Source organism: Patella vulgata, chromosome 1 (genome assembly GCF_932274485.2).
Source record: "Patella vulgata chromosome 1, xgPatVulg1.2, whole genome shotgun sequence".
NCBI lineage: Eukaryota > Metazoa > Mollusca > Gastropoda > Patellidae > Patella > Patella vulgata.
This window is the reverse complement of record NC_065879.2, coordinates 35,107,069-35,129,101: the sequence shown is the minus strand read 5'-3', so window position 1 is coordinate 35,129,101 and position 22,033 is coordinate 35,107,069. Positions and strand designations below refer to the sequence as shown.

Below are 22,033 nucleotides of genomic sequence, written 5' to 3'. Positions count from 1 at the left end.
GGACTGATATTGCAAAAATGATTAACCGGGGTATGCATGAAAAATTTAAAAGTTAAACACTTCATCTAAAGTCTTGATTTTAAATTTCTCCATTTTAAAAGTTTGTTTATAAATATATTTTACCTTAAGTAATGAGACTATCAATTATTTTCAATATGAGTTCAAATGAGATATTTAGAATTTGACTTTTAATATTTCGGTAATGTCGGACTTATAGAGAGAGTCCACTCGACACAAACTAGGTCATTTCGGGACTAACATATTCTTTTAATTTTATTTCAATAATTCGCTTGCGCGTAGGGGTCTTTAGCAGTGGGAGGAAACTGGAGGACCCTGGGAAAATCCACGAGGTTGGACAGGCCACCCTACTTCTTGTTACGTACAACTGGGGATTCGAAACCACGCCAGCCAGTTGACTCAATGAAGGCCTTATGATACAGCACGCACGTGCTAATAATTCGGACATCCACCCCCACCCCCGCGTCGGACTTAGGCCTATAGTCCCGACATTCAAAAATAAAGGTTAGAGACAAGAGCTGAAGAACATGTACACAAGGAAACGTACTTTTATTTAAAGGCACAAGTCTGGTCGTTCGAATATATGTTAAAAGTAAAATATGATGTACTAGTTTAATATGGGGATTGATGGTACTGAATAATTAAGCACGTCTGAGTAAACAAGTACGATACCAATGGACCAGGATCCGAGGATGACGTCATTGTCGCCATCTTGGCATTGTGACGTCAAAAATCGAGATCCGTTATTGGATGCACAATTGTCGAAGGAACATGCCTGCAAAGTTTCAAGTCATGATGTTAATCGTCCATGAATTGGCGGTGCCTTGGACTTTATTCGAAGAAGAAAAACAAGAAGAGTAGCGCTTGGGGACCTGTAATAGTTATATTATTGGTATTTCTAATTTGTCACCCAATAATACATTCTACAGTAGATATCGCTTGTGTGAAAAATTTCATAATCTACTGCGATATCTGATATCTCCTCTTTTTTTTATTACAAATAAACTATTTTTATTTAATTGACCTTGAAGGAAACTCTGGGTCAATATAAAGGTCTTTGCAATGGTAATGTAATCAGGTTCAGTAAAATCTATCTTTTATCTATAGTGAAATCTATCTTTATTTATTTGTGTATGCAAGAAAGGATTGGGTGATAAATAAAATCTCCTACTCGTCTTTTCTAATATCAAAAAATATCAACACTCGTCGATAAAAAAAAAACTAAAAAAAAACTTAACCCTGAGTTTGTTTTACTTTATCGACGAGTGTTGATATTTTTTTGATATTAGAAAAAACGAGTAGGAGACTCTCTATTTATACAATGGTCATGACTGTGGTTAGACTTCATCGATTTTAATAATTTTTAGATCTAATGTTAGAGGTCTATTAATTAACATATGTATGATCATAAAGCTACATTTAACGTTTCATCATAGGAATGTTGCTAAAAAAAATATTCAAATCCATGAATTATAACTTTAGTTATGACCATTTAAAGCTTCACTTGATTTTTATTTATTTCACACCACCATATTGTTGTGTCTTAGATAAGCAAAGAAACAATAAGTCTGCTACCTTTTCGCCTAAGTCATCCCGTTGTTCACGGTGTGCTTATTTACATAATAAGAACAGTCGTCACATAAAATAATACGTTTTTTCTATATGTAAACTATCGGGATTGTTTGTAAATATTGATGTATCAGAATTAATATATTTGAATTTTAGCAATTATATTGAATTTAAACTCGATACTCATATTTAATTAAAGTAGGACTGAAGCAAAACTAAGACTGATGTATACAACCATTGTAGATACAAGCCATATACCTTCTTAATCGCTAAGGTCATGACTAATCCATGATATTATATTAAACTATGAAACAAAGGGTGGTAGATTGACCGATTACAGAGTTCACGATAAGATTGTACGCAAATACCTTAACAATGGCATTCGGTTCATCCAACATTCACTGTATAGTCGAAGGTGAAGGTAATTATGTCAATGACTTTTTTGACTCGATAAATTTGCCGAATACACCTTATTACGAACAAATGGGGACATGGCTTATCACAAATGAGGACGTGACAATCACAAAATGAGGACGTGACCTACTTGATAAACCTTCATCTTCATCGCGCAGCTAGGATACCAACCACAAACCCCTTAAGAGATTAATGATTTTGTTGGGTCAATGTATTTGAACTTCGAAATTGTCAAAATAAATTCATTCCATTCTATATATTATACGACATTGTGGATATAACGTCAGAAAATACACGAAATTTTTTCCGGACGTTCGTCCCGTGTTTCAATACTTTGTTTCTAATTTATTTGAATCATGTTTCAATGGATGTTTCAATGAATCATTTTTATGATTTAATTAAATGTTAGTTGAGTTGGTGAATTTAAAAAAAAGCTATAATTTGGTATGGATTGTAGGGGTCTAATTAAGCCAGACTGATGAAATTTGGTGCATAGTTTCATTACATCAATGCCTTGACTCAGTTCGATAATGGACATTTTCTGCTCTGGGCAAGCAGAGCAATAAGCAATTTGATTGATCGAGTTTTCATCACCCGATATCATTCCATTCAGCTGGGATGTTTGCTTATCTCTAGGAATGTCATCTAAGGCAGTACAGTTGTAAGTTCGAGATAAAGATTATTAAGTGTAACCACTGACTACAACAGCAGCAACAAGCCGGCAGTGAGGCTGATGTCCCCCGTGGAAATGCAAAAGTAAATAGATGACACATATTAATAAAGTGATTATTTATTCTTTTCAAAAGTATGGAGCAATCAAACTGACTATCTATACTTAATCTAAGCATACAAGGTGCTTTGAGGTACCTGGTAGTGAAACTAAATACTAAGTTTCATCACTCTCATCAGTTAGAATCAAAGTTATCTTGTCCCAAATCATTGACCAATTAAAATGCTTAGCTCTGCTTAGCTTTAGCGGGAAAAATTAACATTAAACTCACTTAAGGCATTCACCTAATGAACATCTACACCAAGTTTAAACATTCTACCTCAATTAAAAGCCGGGGGGGGGGGGGCGAATGGTTAGAACGTGCTGTATTATTATGGAAGGGGATCGACGCCACATTAAAAGACATGTAAACACGAGTAGTAGTTACTATGTCAGCATATGAAAGTGTTGTTTTGATAATTTTTCCATGTTCGATTTTACAAAATAGAAAAGTATTGTCCACTAACGAAAAAACACATGTACAAATGCGCCTTGTAACGTTTGTATTTTCTACATCTGATCTTTCAACTGTTGTAATTTCTACTAGTGCATAATCGACATATGTAACTTCGACATCGGTATTTTCTTCCAATGTAATTTCTCCACATGTCACATCCATCAAGGCGTGGTTCCGATTTTAGCCGAAGCTTGCGTCATAAAAACAAAACCTCCCTTCAAGAAGTCTCGGTCATCCATACAATATGGCTCCTCCGCGATAGCTCCCTCGACTAACGGGCTTGGATGACCGAGGCTACCCTTCGAGGAAAGTCATTCCTACTACCAGAAAGTTGCATGGGGAGCATCAATAATTTTTAACGGAAGTTAACACTAACATATTGTTTTATGCTAAATTTTAATACAACTTTTAATAGTTTGCTTTCTTTGTTATTTTTATGTGTCTTGAATTCACCATTTCTGGTGTTCATGTCGTTAACATAATTTTGAATGCATAGTTATAGTTTCGAATATAGAACCGCCCCTGTCGGCCCTGTCGTCTGCTCCACATTGGTGACATCGTTCAATCGTAGCCATGGACAATAATAATCAGGTATATTTATGTTTGAATATCTTCCACAAAAAACTTGTTCTTAGAGCACATAAGCGTACAAATATACTACATAAGTGACACAGGTCTTTCTTCTTTTTTTGGTTGTCAGATGATAGCACTATCTACACTACAGTTCTACACTCGTTCAGTCGTTGAGTCGTTATAGTTTCACGCGTAGACGCCGTAGATACCACATGGTCAATGAAATGGGGTTTAACGTCCTATTTTGATGTATTTTTTGTATTGGCTAATGAAGACTGGCATATACCATGCAGGGTGCAATGAGGGAAATTTTATGTGATTGAGTGTAGTTTAGCTTTATTATAAGATTATAGTAAACAAACAATATTTTCGAGTTTCTATTAGATGGGGGTTGTTTTGAACATAACATGTATTACATTGGTCTAAAAAAAAGGGTATCAAATTCCTGTCCTGACAAAATTTCCCTCATTGCACCCTGCATGGTATATGCCAGTCTTCATTAGCCAATACAAAAAATACATCAAAATAGGACGTTAAACCCCATTTCATTGACCATGTGGTATCTACGGCGTCTACGCGTGAAACTATAACGACTCAACGACTGAACGAGTGTAGAACTGTAGTGTAGATAGTGCTATCATCTGACAACCAAAAAAAGAAGAAAGACCTGTGTCACTTATGTAGTATATTTGTACGCTTATGTGCTCTAAGAACAAGTTTTTTGTGGAAGATATTCAAACATAAATATACCTGATTATTATTGTCCATGGCTACGATTGAACGATGTCACCAATGTGGAGCAGACGACAGGGCCGACAGGGGCGGTTCTATATTCGAAACTATAACTATGCATTCAAAATTATGTTAACGACATGAACACCAGAAATGGTGAATTCAAGACACATAAAAATAACAAAGAAAGCAAACTATTAAAAGTTGTATTAAAATTTAGCATAAAACAATATGTTAGTGTTAACTTCCGTTAAAAATTATTGATGCTCCCCATGCAACTTTCTGGTAGTAGGAATGACTTTCCTCGAAGGGTAGCCTCGGTCATCCAAGCCCGTTAGTCGAGGGAGCTATCGCGGAGGAGCCATATTGTCTGGATGACCGAGACTACTTGAAGGGAGGTTTTGTTTTTATGACGCAAGCTTCGGCTAAAATCGGAACCACGCCTTGATGGATGTGACATGTGGAGAAATTACATTGGAAGAAAATACCGATGTCGAAGTTACATATGTCGATTATGCACTAGTAGAAATTACAACAGTTGAAAGATCAGATGTAGAAAATACAAACGTTACAAGGCGCATTTGTACATGTGTTTTTTCGTTAGTGGACAATACTTTTCTATTTTGTAAAATCGAACATGGAAAAATCATCAAAACAACACTTTCATATGCTGACATAGTAACTTCTACTCGTGTTTACATGTCTTTTAATGTGGCGTCGATCCCCTTCCATATATTATAAGGTTTGTCATTGAGTCAACTGCCGTTGTTTCGATTCCCGGGTTGTACGTGACAATGAGTGGGGTCGCCTGCCAACCTCGTGGGTTTTCTCCGGGTTCTCCGGTTTCCTCCCACTGCTAAAGACCCCTACGCGCAAGCGAATTATTGAACTAAAACTGAACCATAAATTTAGTCTCAAAATGACCTAGTTTGTGTCGAGTGGACGTTAAACCCCATTTCTCACGCTCTTTCAATTAAAAGCCGAGTTGTTATGTTCCAAGTCTAGAATGTTCAAACTTGGTGTAGGTGTTTATTAGGCGAATGCCTTGATGGAGTTCGAAGATGGGCATTTTCTGCTTAGGCTAAGCAGAGATAAGCTGCTTAGGCTAAGCAGAGATAGGCAATTTGATTGGTTAATACTTTTGGACACGATAACTTTGGTTCTAATTAAGTGAGAGTGGTGAAACTTGGTGTATAGTTTTATTACAGCAATGCCTTGACTAAGTTCGATGATAAGAATTTGCTGCTAAGACTGAGTATCGATAAGCAATTTGATTGGTCAAGACGTTGCAACATAACAGAGAGATATAGGCGGCGGGCGGGAGGGGGTGGAGGGTAACGTCCACTCAAGACAAACTAGATTATTTCTGGACAATATGGTTCAATTTTATTTTAACAATTCGCTTGCGCGTAGGGGTCTTTAGCAGTGGAAGGAAACCACTAGGATGGAAGGAACATAACAAATCTACTCTTTATTGAGGTTTTTCTTTGCAGAACAGTAGGACGTTAAACTCCATTTCATTTAATTTCATTTTATTTCATTTAATTAAGGTGGAATGTTTACATGGTCATCAGATGAATGTCTTGAATGAGTTCAATGGTAACATTTTCCTCTAAAAAAGCAGAGCTAAGCAATTTCATTGGTCGATGCTTCGAGACAAGATAACTTTTATTCTAACGTATGGAGAGTGATGAAACTTAGTGTAGAATTTCACTATCAGGTACTTCAAAACTATGACTTACTATGATATCTTCGGCGTAGACTAATTATAGATATAATCAGTTTGATTGCTCGATACTTTTCAAAAAGATTAATGTTCAGTTAATTAATATCTGTCATCTATTTATTTTGAGATTTCGGCGGGGGACATCAGCCTCACTGTTGGCTTGTTTTTTTTTTCTAAATTCGTTCACTGGCAAAATCTATGTAGTTTTTGTATAGTAACGATTTTGAACCAAAGCAGTGAACCAAGGAAGCCAAGAAGCCTCTTAAATTTCCACAATCAATTATTTGTAGAGTTACGACCCTCGTTTACTTAAGGGAGGGGGTGGAAGGCATTTCGCCCTTGCGATGCGGTGCGGTGCGGCTGTGTGCGATTGGCATGGTGCAACTGAATATAGCTAGGAGATGCCAATCTGTTTTACAGACCTAATGCGACATCCGTCTTTTATCTCTGTCCAAGATGACTGACCTTTAAAAGGTCAAACCGCTGTAGTTCTAAGGGTGACGTCACATCACAATGTTTACCAACAAAGCAAGATGGCATCGATAACGCCAAAAAAGATTACTTCTGTGGCTTGTTTTTGTTGTTTTAAAACAAACACGAGCAGGTCAATCAGATTAGACGGTAAAAAATGTACTTCTGAAACAGAAAACAGAAAAAAACGTCAAATTGATGGTCACACGTGCGTTGTTTACATCGAACGTAGTAATATGAACTGGTACGGGCAGAATTATATCGTTTTACCCACTTTACGCCTCCGCGTACTATTTTCTGTACTTATTTACGCTAATTATGGAATATTTTTTGTCAAGATATACTTCAAACACCTTTATTTATTTTTCTAATACTAAAAAAAAATGTTTCAGAATTTAATTTGTCGAAAGAAAAAAGTTAATATTTTGTAGTCATTAAGTCGCATCGATGTCATCCTTATCAGTGATTGTAGCGGCCAAGCGAATATTCACTGCGGATCAGTGTGAGGAGATGCATGAAAAGGCGACATAAGCTATAGGTCTACTGTAAAAGACACGCAGGTTGCAGTTTGCAACTAGTTGCGGCGACATAAGCGGTTTTGCTATTGAATGCAACTTGTCTTTAGGGAATGTTTAGGCATTCGGTGTATTTAGTTCTTTTGATGGGGGTCTACTCATGTCATTGTCTACACCCCAAGAGTGTATTTGTATTCAAAGAAAGGCTTATACCATGTAATAGCTAATGTCGATCATCCAGAACCTAATAGTCTTCAACGTACGGAGGGTCTGGGACCGTTGTCAATATTTGAAGAAAAGTTCCGTTGCCCATGTATAAACAAACATGAATCGTGACGACGAACTGGGATTAATTTTTAAAAAAAAACATAGATTATATGGCCCATGAAGAGAGAAATTTTACTATAAAAAAGATTAAGAGTGTTGGATATTGAACTGGCAATACTATCAAATGGATTTTCTGAAATGGCATGGGGGGGGGGGGGTGGATGGCCAAATGGTTAGCACGCGCGCGCTGTATCTTACGGTCTGTCATTGAGTCAACTGGCGGGGTTTCGATTCCCCGGTTGTACGTGACAAGGAGTAGGGTTGCCTGTCCAACCTCGTGGGTTTTCTGGTCCTCCGGTTTCCTCCCACTGCTAAAGACCCCTACGCGCAAGCGAATTATTGAAATAAAATTAAACCATATGTTAGTCCCGAAATGACCTAGTTTGTGTCGAGTGGACGTTAAACCCAATTTCTCTCTCTCTCTCTCTCTCTCTGAAATGGCATTCTTAAATTAATTTCATGAGCGTCAACATCTTGTTTTAGGACTAGCTATCTCCCTTAGACTTTGTTTATGATAACGTAAAAGACCGGATAATCTAGCCAATGACCTATTATTCTCAAGTGTTGACAACGCATCCAGACTAATATTCGTAGAATATTTTTCTGGATGATAGACACTATGTAATAGCAGAACCTACTTTAAATTTTAAGAAAGTTATTGCTAAACTCAAAGGACAGCATCGCCATTTTGTATTGGTTACATGGCCGTCATGGAATTCATTTGACCTTATTTTGGTGGCAGCGGGATCAGTTGCATACAATCATAAGTCCTCCGACTTTCCGCTTGAAAGTAATTCGCAGGCGACATAAGCGGTCGGCATTTCCAGTAGCACACAATCACATCGAATTTGAAGAGGCAAAAGTGGGTGGGTGGGGGTCATAAGTTGGGCTTTAAGGATTCACAATGCGACAAACTTTGTTGTTTGTAAAGACGACTTAACTGTTCTTGGCCTATGTTTCATTGCCCGGTATGTTCTTAAGATATTAGTCGTCAAGCCCCTGTGATGTGGGGACAATTATATATAAAGCCACGTTATACCAAAAATTAACCAGGTCACATTGATGTCACGTATATAAGTTAGATCATTGTCGGGTTTACAATGTTAATTAAATTGTCAGTAAATTATTGTCCAATTTGTTGAATAAATGGGTAATCCCTGAAATTTAATTCACAAAGGCAGATCCGATAAGGGATTTTCAGTAATATAATACGTACTAGATCAAGTTGGGTATATCTTTATTTCAGTTACTAATTTACCCGCTGGGGTGTTTATAATTAGCAATGGCAAGATACCAGAATAACTGAGGTTGACAGACGACCCTACTCTTTATCACATACAATCGCAAGAGCGAATTAACTTTCTGTGCCAACTACGAACACTTGAATAGATGACATAAATTGTCATATGTTATTCAAGTTTTTGGTCAAAAATTAAATCATGACCATCCGAGTGTCTAGATAGCTAATACCTAATTAATAATTTATATAACATTAAATTGAAGCCTAAGAAAGAACTTCATTAGGAAGATTTAGCTCTTTCATAATCAATCTTTAAAGGGGCTATCCCGATTTGAACAGAGTCTCAGAAATAAAAGTCTGTGTACGTATGAAATTTAAGCCCCAAAATATAGAGGAATCGTGTATTTACATTGTATGAGGATTTCAGCTCAGAATATTGAGTCGTTTGGACGTGAACGTCAAAACTTCTTATCCTGACACGTAACCCTTTTAAGATTTCAGGTCAGGTTTTTCGTTGGGTGACCTGATAATTAATTCCCTTTCCTTTAGAGGTCTATACAATGAATGACCGATGTGCTGTACTTGATAACGAAAGGTAAATTTCACCTACACATTATTTTTATAAAATAAAAGTCTAGTTTTATCAAGACACCGCATAATACAGCTTGGGACACCGGTCTCCATTTCCAGATGAAGACTGACGGGTTTAAGTTGTTTGAAAACGTATCACATATATTGAGTTAGTTCCTCGGGCCTAGGGTAGAGGATTTTAACACAAAATTAGGCAGTTTTATTCTCTAAAATATTATCGGGATTGGCTCTTTAAAGATATTTCTTTTGGCCCCCAAACGCTATATGAATTATTAATTTCAGCAATTTCCGTTTATTACTTCTAGGGTCGTGGCCCATGTGTCACTTTGTTGCACCCCGGAACGCTCTAACATCTATAATTATCTGCCGATCTGTATGAAATTTATATGCGTCATTTAAATTAGTAAAAAGAAGAACCCTATTGAATTTCAGCAATTTCCGTTTATTACGTCTAGAGGCATGGCCCTTGTTTCACTTGTTGAACCTTGTGAACGCTCTTACGCCAAATATTATCACCCGATCTTTGTGAAATTTATGTGCATGATTTGAATTAGTGAATCGAAGAAGCCTATCCAATAACGGCAATTTCTGTTAATTACCCCTAGAGTTATGGCCCTTGTTTCACTTTGTTGAACCTTGTGATAACTCTAATGCCAAAAGTTATCAGATGATCTGTATGAAATTTATATGCTTCATTTAGGTTAGTGAAACCACAAAGTCTATTGAATTTCAGCAATTTAAAACAATTATTTCTCGAATTATAGCCCTTGTTTCACTTTGTTCAACCTTGTTAATGCTCGATTGATGAAAGTTATCATCAGATATGTATGAAATTTATATTCATCATTTAAATTTGTGAAACGGAGGTCTATTGAATTTCAGCAATTTCCGCCAATTATTTCTATAGTTATGATCCTTGTTTTTATTTGTGAACCTTGTGAACGTTCGAATGACAAAAGCTATCATCCAATCTGTATGAAATTTATATCAAATTTCAAAATTTTCTGCAAATTACTTCCATAGTTAAGGCCCTTGTTTCAGTTTGTAGAACCTTTTGAACCCTCAAACGACAAAAATTATAATCTGATCAATATGGAATTGTATTGTAAATGCCCCCAATTAATTACAAAAGAATAAATATGCAGCAACCCTTGTCGACCGACGGACGACTTAGCTGCTGTTGGCATATGTTTCGTTGTCTGAGCCTGACAACCTATCTTTTCTGGAGTTAGGCCTTGTTTCACTTTGGTGCTCCTTTTGAATACTAAACTATAACACATACTTATGGAAGAACAATTACTGATTTATTTCGGCGACGTTTCGAAGAGTATTCTCTCAACTTGCTTGAAAACGTTGGGAGAATACTCTTCGAATCGTCGCCTAAGTAAATCAGTAATTGTTATTCCATAAGTATGTGTTATAGTTTATTGCTCTATCCAGTTACTAAATGCCTCTTAAAGATCATTTTTGAATACTCTAACGACAAAAGTTATCAGCCGATCTATATGATATGCATCATTTGAATTAGTGAAACGAAGAAGTGTATTGAATTTCATTAATTTCTGTTTATTACGTCTAGCGTTATGGCCCTTGTTTCACTTTGTTGAACCTTGCGAACGCTCTAACGACAAAAAATATCATTTGATTTGTATGGAATTTATATGCATCCATTTAAATTAGTGAAAAAAGAAGCCTATTGAATTTCCATCAATTACTTCTAGAGTTATTGTCCTTGTTTCAATTTGTTGAACCTCGTGAACGCTCGAACCCCAAAAGATATCATCCAATCTGAATTAAATTTATATACATCATTTAGATTAGTGAAAGAAAGAAGCCTATAGAATTTCAGCAATTTATGTCAATTACTTCTCGAGTTATGGCCCTTGTTTTACTTTGTTGAACCTTGTGAACATTCGAACAACAAAAGTTATTATTCTATCTGTATGAAATTTATATGCATTATTTAAATTAAAAAAACGAAAAAGTATGTCGACTTTCAACAATTTCTGTAAATTACTTCCAGAGTTAAAGCTGGCCTGAAAAGGACAACGGTGCAGTCGTTCTGATGGGGAAAAAACGAGGTCCCGTGTACACATTGGCGTATGTTTCGTTTGTGTATGCCCGACCCCCTGGGACAGACCCATGCCCAATTTTTTTTTGTCTGGCTGTGCGTCGCCTGGTGAATGCCCGACCGCCATGGGCAGAGCCACTCATTTTTTTCTTTGTTTGTGTGTTTGTTGCCTACAGTCCACAATTCTTAATGGATCGTCTTGGAATTTGGCATGTATTCCTTATAGCCTCAGGACGGCAACTATTGATTTTGGTGTATGCCCCAACCACCAGGGACAGAGCCACGCCCAATTTTTATATTTATCATATACAGGCCACAATTCTGAATGGATCATTTTGGAACTTGGCATATGTATTTCTTGTAGCCTAAGGGCGGCAACTATTGTTTTAGTGAGTGCTCCGACCCCCAGCGACAGAGCCACGCCCATTTATTGTGTTACCGTCTGAAAGCTACAATTATTCTGAATGGATTATCTTGTAACTTGGTATATACCCTAAAGACGGCAACTATTGGTTTTGGCGCATGATCCGCCATAGCTGCAATTTTACGCCGTGATAATTCTTATCTACGGCTGCAATTGATACACCATTCGAGGCTTTGAGCAAGTAAAATTAGGTTCAATTGCAAAATTTTCAACACATATCTTCACAGTTTGCATGGAAATAAGTAATTATAATTTACAAATAGTGAAGAGTAGAACACTGAAATTATAATCTTATCTTACCGAACAGTTTTTCGAGTGACATGACACCCCGTGATTCTGATTCGGTGGCCATTTTAAACCGAACAGAAATTTCGCATAGCAATTGGGTTTAATCAAATCATATAATTATACGGCAAGTTTTCACCATTATTTCAATGGGAATTGCTTTATTATATGTTAAGCTATGTTCAGTACAGTTTGGGGTCGATGTTATTGGAAATTAAGCGAGTTATACGCCAGTAACTTTTTTTGGTCAATTGACTACAAAACTTGCTCAAAGAAAGTGGAACCATTTCTAGATCCGCCCCGCTTGAGCATTGCCACACACATTTTTTGTAATTATTTTGTCTGTAAATAATCTACAGGTTGCAATTATTAACAGATTTGGACCCAATTCGGCATCAACTATCATAGTGTTGTACCTACTTATATTGTTCCATATCCAGCCCCCAGGGGCCGAGCACGCCAATTTTGGGTGTTTATCGTCTACAGGCTGCAATTCTGAATGGATCATTTTGGAACTTTGCATATTTATTCCTTATACTGTAAAGACAGAATTTTTTTTTTTTTTTTTTTTTTTTGTGCATGCCCCGTCTCACAGGAATTTGGACGTATATTGCAGCGGTACTGATGCTCTTGTTAATTTAAGTCATCAAAGATGGGTGGTTATTTCCAATAAAAGTATGGTATGGTAATTTTGGTATATATGGAAAGTAGAGATATCAATCTTACTAGAAAAATACTGGATTGCCCGAAAAACACTCATGGAGTGTATACAGGACAAAAATGTAAGGGTTCCCCTAATCAACAGCCCAACGATGTACAAGTTGATAAACTTTATTAAGAGTTAGACGTACAACACTTTCTGAGATAAAAATGACGGAAAAAGACGCGGGTAGTGGATAATCCGCGAATTTAATTAGGATTCGATATTTGTAATAAATAGTAAGGGATTAAAGACAACATCGTCTTATGTATGCAATGAATTCTCCTCACATAACGTAAACATGACCTGGTTTGATCGAATTTTTATAGAAGGACATTCCTTCGCAAATACAATGTTTGAGAAGGATTTGAAGCAAAGTTATGACAAATTAATTAGTTTGAATATGTTTTTAGTCCATACGCGGGAACCCATCTTTAACTGTAAATCGTATTAAAATCTGTTGGAAATCTCCTGCATTCGATTGTATCGAGAGTTGATTATGCTCTTGGGAAGTTGAAGTATATTTCATATAACATAAAGGCATAAAGAAAGACTTGCAATAGGCAGATATAGCTCTTGCATAACACCTGTGTGACAATTTTTAAACCCTTTACCCTGAAGTTAAATGAAGGTTTGATAAGATAATGAGGTCTGTCATTGAGTCAAGTGGCGTTCTTACTTTACCAAGTTGCGTTCTTTACTTTAGGGTCGCCTGTCAAACCTAATGGGTTTTCTCCGGGCCCACCGGGCCCCCCTAATGCTAAAGACCCCGAATTATTGAATCACAAAAATTTTACCATTTTTTAGTCCCTAAATGACTTAGTTAATCCTATTGTGCTGCAAATAGTTATCTGGTCCATAACTCAATATCCTACTGTCATTGGTGCGTTAAGCTTGATATATTTACAAAACTTTGAAGACACGATATCAAATTTTATTTGAAACACAATTTACTGATCTTGACATAGCAGGGGATAGGGCCACAAGACACTCTCCGTCCGTGGAACCGGTTTCAGCAAGAGTAAAGATTGCGTGAGTGTTTACTGTTTGTTTAACTTTGACACGTGATGTAAATGTCATCTATTTATCGGTTTTATTTACTTACGAATCAGATGACATTTTTCAAAAAAAAAGTGTGATTTTCAGACACAAAAAAGCCGTTGTTTTAATAACAAGCATACGCTCACCACTTTGTAAGTATATAATGGTTTCTTTTTAATTATTAAAGATGCATTATGTAAGAGCTAACGCTGCCTGTTGCAGGTCTTTTTTATAGCTTCAAATGTTATATAAATTATTATTTAGCCATTTTAAGTCGTTCGGATTGGACGAATAGCCGAGGTAGTGTGTAGGCTACATATTGGCGTGTACGTTAAAGATCCATTGGCAGTAGGAATTCGATAAAAGATTAGGCCGTGGCGCCGCTGTCCGGGCAAAATGTCCCGCATAGCACACTGTATGGCGTAATCTCGTCCTCAGTAGCCCAGAATAAAGAAATTTGATTGACATTTTCAATATATTCATTGGTCAGTATCTATTTTTGAACTATTACAGCAAAAACGACAAACTTTTTATCTAAATATTGCATAAGTTATCTTTAAGTACAAAGGGACTGTGTAAACTGTAAAATGCGGAACAGTACCGATCGACAATGTGGTCAATATCACCAACTCCTACCAAGAAATGTTCAATATATATATCCATTTTCCATTATCTATTTTTGAATTATTGTTGCACGAAAGACCGACTATTTAACCAAATCCTACATATTGAACCTTTTAAAGGAGAAATCTATATCCTCATACCGGTGTCGCAGTTTAACTCGACTTTTCATCCACCTCCACCAGTATTATTTTCTAAGTAAGTTTACATCGAATGTCAATTAAAATGGTGTAAAATTTTAATGTCACGACACATTCAAACACCCACTTCCAGCCCGGTCCCACCCGAATATAACCAATATTATTTTATATGTAAGTTTACAACAAATGGTAAGATCCGAACAACATTAAATGTCAATTGAAACGGTGTAAACTTTTACAATATTATAGTTTGCCAGGGCTTCATATAACACTCATATACTTTCAAATAACCTTTTAAAACTGGGTACAAAGACGTCTTGCAGGATTTCCTCATACATTTGACATTTAGAATTGTCACATCATACATTAATTACCTTGCAGTTACTCTGTAGTAGTACACCTAATATCCCATGTAAAATTTATATTAGAACATAGACCATAAACTGCATGTGTATGTAAAATGATTTATATGGCTATTAAAACGGTAGGATATTTTAAGTCGTCGGATACATTGTGGTTGTATTTAGGCGATATATTTAACCCCCATTAATATTCTAATTGTGGTAACTTGACATGTCTAGTCACTAGTTAGGGGTAAAGGTTCCATAACCAGAAGCTTCCTGTCAGTGGTGCGTGGGGTAAGCAGCCTTTAAATTATAGGACCGGGTGGGGAATCGGAGGGATTCCCCTCCCCCCACCCCCTTTTGTTCCAGATTCATTTTCAAGTATACCTCCTGTCTAACACCCGTAAAAACTCTACCAGGTTCCCACGTCACTGTCTGTTGTGCTTCCGTCCTAGCGATGTTTTAGCTTTTGTCAGTGGTGCATGACGGAGGGCCTAGCGAAGAGCAGCATCTGTACGTTCCCATGGTTCCGAGATTTCATGTGCACTCTGGTGAAATGTGGGGGAAGAGATGGAATTAGAGGAGGAGTAGGCGAGGTGCGCCGCTCTCATAGCACATTACATGACGTATGCTCGTATGCATTTATATGGTTTATAGTGAACTACAGCGATTTTGGATAAAAGCTTCAAAGTGACATGTCACTTATAGGCTGCATACAATCTTTTAAACACTAGAATGGTTAAAGCTATTATTCGATCTATTTGATATTTCGATCAGTAAAAAATTACGATTTTCAATAATTATCGACAAGATTAAGTCCTACACCAAAAGTTAACATTTGAAATTGATACACACTCTAAATGTTGGTTAGTCCTTCATGAAAAGCTATGTCCCTTGTTTTCCATTTCAAGCCTTTGGTATAGCTTTATGTTTAACGTGCTTGTAAATAATATCATTCAGTAATTGTTGCCTTTGTTTCACATTTTATAGGATTTGTATTTAAAAAAAACTCATTGGGACTTATAGACATGGGATATTTATATTTTTCAGGCATGGCGAAGAAATCAGATATAGACCAAGGATGGGCTTGGGTCGTATTATTTGCAGCTTTTACAAGTTCGGCACTCTACGCTATGGAAGCTGTGTCCCAGGGTATATTCCAGTTGGAATTCTTGGAGACCTTTGAGGGATCTCGTAGTTATATTTCTTTGGTTTGCTCCATTCATTTAGGGTTGCAGTTATTTTTAGGTAAAAACAAACTGCAGTACTCAACATCTTGACATTTATAAACTATGAATTTCGTAAAAATGATCCCTCTATTGCTGTCTCGAAAAAGAATATATCAATGCGAATGCGAAAAGAAGTGGTTTTACTTTACGAAAGTTGACTTTACTGGGACCCGATGTGAGAACTTGCAACCTTAATGAAACCCCAGCATGATCTAAAAAAAAAAGTAGTATGTTAGTATTGTGGTCAAATTGTCCCCGGGGTTTCCATTGCATTTGTGTATGGTAACAAGCCAATTTTATTACGTCACCCTCTCATAAGTATTATAATATGCACGCAACATGTGGTGTTTACAAGTCATGTGAGTAAACTACACATTTAAATCCACCCAACTCTATCAAGCCCAAGTTTACATTTTATCTATTTATCTACCGTAAACATAGAAGTACTTGTACTGTATCTGCTTTAATCTAAACAAATGAATACATAGCTGTTATAAAAGGTCAAACCAGTGTATTGTTTAGTTCTTCTAGGTCTTGTTTAATATAGGGGGGTTGGATGGCTGAATGGTTAGCACGTGCGCGCTGTATCATAAAGCCTGTCGTTGAGTCAACTGGCGTGGTTTCGAATCCCCGGTTGTATGTGACAAGGAGTAGGGTCGCATGTCCAACCTCGTGGGTTTTCTCCGGGTCCCCCGGTTTCCTCCCACTGCTAAAGACCCCTACGCTCAAGCGAATTATTGAAATAAAATTAAATCATATGTTAGTCCCAAAATGACCTAGTTTGTGTCGAGTGGACGTTAAACCCCATTTCTCTCTCTCTCTCTCCCTCTCTCTTTGTTTAATATATATACATGTATAACCCACTCAATTCTTGTGTACGATGTTTTGTTAAAATTTCAAAACTTAAACATTTATAACTAAAAGCTTTTGATAAAAGCAACTAAATTATTATTGTTTTGCTGGAGAAATTGGATGCACCGTTGTTCCCGAAGAATAGAAATGTAAATTGTTGTGCCCTTAACGACAAGTTAATATTTTTAGATCTATCAAACCCGGGGGTTGGTGGGATGGGGTCAGAGTGGTCTAACATGATTTCGATCCAAGAAGTAGGGTGGCCTGCCCAGCCTTGTAAGAATACACCGGGTCCTCCCGTTTTCTCCCAGTTCTAAACACCCCTACCCACAAGCGAATTAATGAAATAAAATTGTTCCGTATTTGAGTCCCGAAATGACCTAGTTTATGTCAAATGGACGTTAAACCCCATTTCTTTCTCTAGCAATCGGAAGTATATAATAAACGATAAACAAATATTAAATTCCATATGCATGGGGTCTTTCCATGTCAAATCACCCAATGGGGTAAACCGTGCACCCTTTGATTTTGCTGAAATGGTTTAAATAGTTCTTTTAGCTTCAAAAGCTGGTATTCCAAATGTATGCCTAATCGGAGTAACGGTTCTTAGATGTGACCTATTGAAATTTCTCATTTTTTTATTAAAACGGGCGTGGTCGCCAATAGTCAAATGTCTGTAGCCCTGGAACTGATCGTTCAAAATTGCTAAAATAGGTTTTGGTGGAAGGGTAGTTTCACAAGGATTTCTGATAATTTCTTAATGAGTTGTTACTCTTAATCAGATTTTAGTGTATGGTAAATGTTTCATTACCGACAAAAGAAAAACCTCGAAGAATTCACGGGCGGCTTAGCTGCTATGGGCGTATGTTTCTTGCCTGGCAGCCTATCTTTCAATTGTTTTGGGTGATTCGACACGGAATGGCCCTATACACTTTCATCTCGACTGGCTACCTACACTTTTTTATCAGCCATCTCATTTATTGCCTTTGTGTGTGTGGGGGGGGGGGCACGGTGGCTCAGTGTTTAGGCGTTAGCTCGCTAACCTGGAGGTCCCATTTTCGATCCTTGGAAAGAAACAGCGTATAGTTGTTTGGATGGGACGAAAAACTGGGGCCCCGTGTACACATTGACGTGCATGTAAAATACCCCTTGGCAGTTGGAATTCGATATAAGACTGGGCCGTAGTGCCGCTGTCCAGGCAAACTTTCCATCATAGCACACTGTATGGCGTATGTATGCCCGTCTTCATTAGCCCAGTATAGGAGCAGGACAGTAGGACGTTAAACCTCATTTCATTTCTGTTTTTTTTTTAATTATTTTTTATTGCCTTTATAATTTCTTACAGGCATAGTTGCAAGTGCTATTTGCAATGCTTTCTCTATACGAGTTGCAGCAATGTTGGGTTCCATTCTCTTCTCAGTGGGTTTATTACTATCATCGTTTTCTACAACATTTGAAGAGCTGATGCTATTTTATGGAGTAATAGCAGGTAAGTACATTTTTATTATAATACTCGTTTTATTAAAGGGGGATTGTCAGATATAACAGCTGTGCTTGATGGTGATATTTGCCGTGGAGACAAAAGATAACATGTCAAAACATGGCGAATTTTGGGGAATGAGCGTCTCTATAAACTTTTAACTATGGACAGATATGGTTCATGTAATCCTGACCGTAAACACTGCCGATAACGGTTGAAAGATTTGATATTTTGATCTAATATACATATTAGTGTTACTTCCATTAAAGTTTAGAGCCTGAAAGCAATCATGAAATATCTCAAATATTTCAATTTTCAACTGGTGTTTATTTCTATCTCATGTTTTCATTGTAATGTAGTGGTACATTTTCCAAAGGCTCAAGTTATGCATTGCATATATTCATAAACCGGAGGGCTATTGATTTATGATAATTACTTTCAAAGTTAATGGCCTAGATCATATTGGCGCACTGGAGGTTAACGTTATTAGCCTTTTAGATATCTTTGAACGCTATTGCCTTGTTAGTTATCACTCCATCGAGATGGAATTGATATACACGGTTGCACTGTGTGAGACACATATGCTGATAGATTTTTATCAATCTATGAGCACATTGCAAAATATAGTTGTGTTTTGCAGTAGAAAGGTTTTGGCGTTTATTTACTTAGGGACTCACGACAAACAGCGTTGCTGCTCTGGTCAAATCTTTCAAAGTATCACTGCCCATCTTTCATTAAAAGAGAACACCCTTATGTTTTGGACAGCGATCGCAGGGACTAGAATCTTCATTTGCAAAAACATTCCAGTAGCCACTACCCTCTTGGGATAACAGTGACACCCAGAAGAAGAAGCAACCATTTCTAGTCTCCGTACAATCATCTGACACATGATTGATTCGCGCATGGTACCGCGAATCGTAACTGGGAAAATATCCTAAGGTCAAATCAATGAACTTAACCATAGTTTTAAAAAAATATTAAAAACGCATCTAATTAAACAGAGCTGTTATAAGAATGACATTGAATGTAGTGTTAAATTAAATCTCATATGATACCAATAATTTCACATCATTTGATACCGTTTATTCAACCACGAACTTGTTGTTCTTCTTGTTTTTTGTTTTTCTTAATGCTCCGCATGCTTGTTTCTCAGACGTCACAATTTCAAGAGGGCGACGATTACGCCATGCTCGGTTCCTGGCCCACGTGGTTTTTTTACAGAGCAATATTCCATATGTTGCCACTGACAAGTTCACATCCTTAACATTGTCTTGTACTTTCGTATTTCAGGAGGTGGTTCCGGAATATTCTATACATCAGTGAGTGTCATAACAAGTCATTATTTTCACAAGAAAAGACTTCTTGCATGTGGTATAACATTCTCTAGCCCAGGGATTGGCTATATTTGTGGCCCGTCGTTCATTCGCTACCTCATAGAAAGTTTTGGCTGGAGATCAGCTTTGAGCATCTTGGGGTGCATAGTAGCACAGACTTGCGTTTTATCAGCACTGTTCTTCCCAGTTGACGAAACCAGTAACTGCTGTACTGCGTTGTGTATTAAGAAAGACACAAATCAAAGCTCAAAATCAGACAAAGATGGTGGGGTTGTAAATTTACCGTTACTTAAAAAGTATAATCAAAAACTGAAGTGTGATGTCCCAAAAGAGAACCAGTCTGATGTATGTGCTTCTAAAGTAGCAGGACCCAGCCCTACGCGTCAAAACAATAACATGTCGAAATTAGGTTCTATGTCTGAACTGAACAACCTCCATAATTCCAAAGAAAGTATTCCTACCGTGCCAAACTCTCCACAGGAAAACAGATCGCCTACGCCACATATGAATAAATCTTTGAGCAAGAATGGTTTTAAGAACAGTGTGACTTCCATTAATTCCCGTAATATTCATGAATATTACTCTATTATGAAAGACGGTAGTTCCATGTCTGTGTTGAAACCCGAGAATCGATTCATTACCAGTATACAATCACTTTCGTCCGTATCTCGTAGACATCTTCAAGCATCTACAGGAAACTTGATGTGGGAGTCCCATTCCAGTATTCAGCATCTTGGTACTTACCTGACTGAAGAAGAAGAACGCGAAGCAGGCATTGTTAAAGAAGATTCAAAAAAATTCTCGTGCAAACCCGATGTTAGTGTGCTCAAGAACAAAGCGTTGTGGTGTTTAAGTTTAAGTCAGTTACTTCTGATGTTTGGATATTGTATCAACTTCATCCATTACCCGTCCATGATTGTTTCGAAAGGGATAGATATATCTGTGGTACCTCAGTTATACATGACACAGGGTGTTAGTCTTATTGTAGCTCGTTTAATTGGTGGACTATTCTGTAATCATCCGGACATTAACATCCTGCTAATAAGCTTTGGATGTCAAGTGTTACTAGGAGCTCTAGTGTTTTGTATGCCCTTTCTGGGCGCCAATATATGGGCTTATCATTTGTGCCAAGTATTCTTTGCGTTTTATTATGGAGGAACCTACGTTGTTCTTAGTCAAATTCTGATAAAATTGTTAGGTCTTCGGCATTTAGCTACCGGCTTTGGTATTCAGATGATGATGAGTGGAATAGCATTTTTTATAACACCAACATTAGCAGGTAGGTACTGAAATGTTAAAAATGATCTGTGATGGGGGGGTTATCGATTAAAGTAAAACGATGGTAAATCCCACGCAGTATTAAGACTAATTTGTCGTTATATTGTACAAGTGTATTTAGGGATGTTTCATTTGATTTTGCTGTAAAAAGTCTAATAACTACAATTAATCTTAAATAATTATAGTACATCTCATTTTGTGTCATGTTCAAGTTGTTCATAGATCAGTGAAAAAAGTCAGTATCTGGGAAGGCCTCTGCCAGTCTGGATCACATGTTGAACTGAACTCCCCTGCTTATTGACTGAATTAGACGTTGGATCTGATTCTGCGTTGGTCTGAACCATTCCGGATGTATGTCTGATCCAGATCGTCACGATTATGCACTGATAAGTCCCTCTAGGCTGTTACTCTGTACATGCCATGTTTCTACGTCTCCATATCCATGACCAATTGATTGCTCGCAATGAAGCCACATTCCAATAATGACGTGCCCGGCACCATGCTAGCCGTGAGAGGCCTTATGGGCACGTTACAAAAGCGGTCGTCTGACAGGTCTCTTTGCACCATATCAAGCCGATTTGAGCTGGTTACGATCAGTTCTGTAGGATAGGAGACGGCGAGGTAGCCATTTCAAAATAGTGCATAGTGCAAAAGGGTAACGTCGCAGGAGTCTCAAAAGAGCTGCATCTTCTCTTGTCGGTCTTTAACGTCAAGTTGATATTTTCTCAATAATCGACAGAACTGTCGTGCATTCTTTTCGCTGGAGTGCATTATCGATGTCCGATTGTGAAATACACACAGTGAACACGACGTTTAAAACTCCCCTCAATGG

At 37.3% G+C, this 22,033-nt stretch overlaps 1 protein-coding gene across 5 annotated transcripts in view; it reads left to right on the top strand.

The window, feature by feature from the left end:
• The window catches only part of LOC126828465 (monocarboxylate transporter 14), a 28,718-nt gene that overhangs the window by 2,358 nt on the left and 4,327 nt on the right, over positions 1-22,033 (top strand). Inside the window, exons 2-5 of one of the 5 annotated variants that reach the window (XM_050558214.2) lie at positions 6,083-6,252; positions 16,079-16,276; positions 18,455-18,598; positions 19,880-21,202. In XM_050558214.2, the coding sequence (XP_050414171.1) occupies positions 16,081-16,276; positions 18,455-18,598; positions 19,880-21,202 (1,663 nt within the window). In that variant the 5' untranslated portion in view covers positions 6,083-6,252; positions 16,079-16,080. Of the gene's footprint in view, positions 1-6,082; positions 6,253-14,028; positions 14,076-15,149; positions 15,169-15,243; positions 15,323-16,078; positions 16,277-18,454; positions 18,599-19,879; positions 21,203-22,033 lie in introns of those variants that run through there. The other 4 variants (XM_050558232.1, XM_050558241.1, XM_050558222.1 and 1 more) reach the window with 4 other exon arrangements.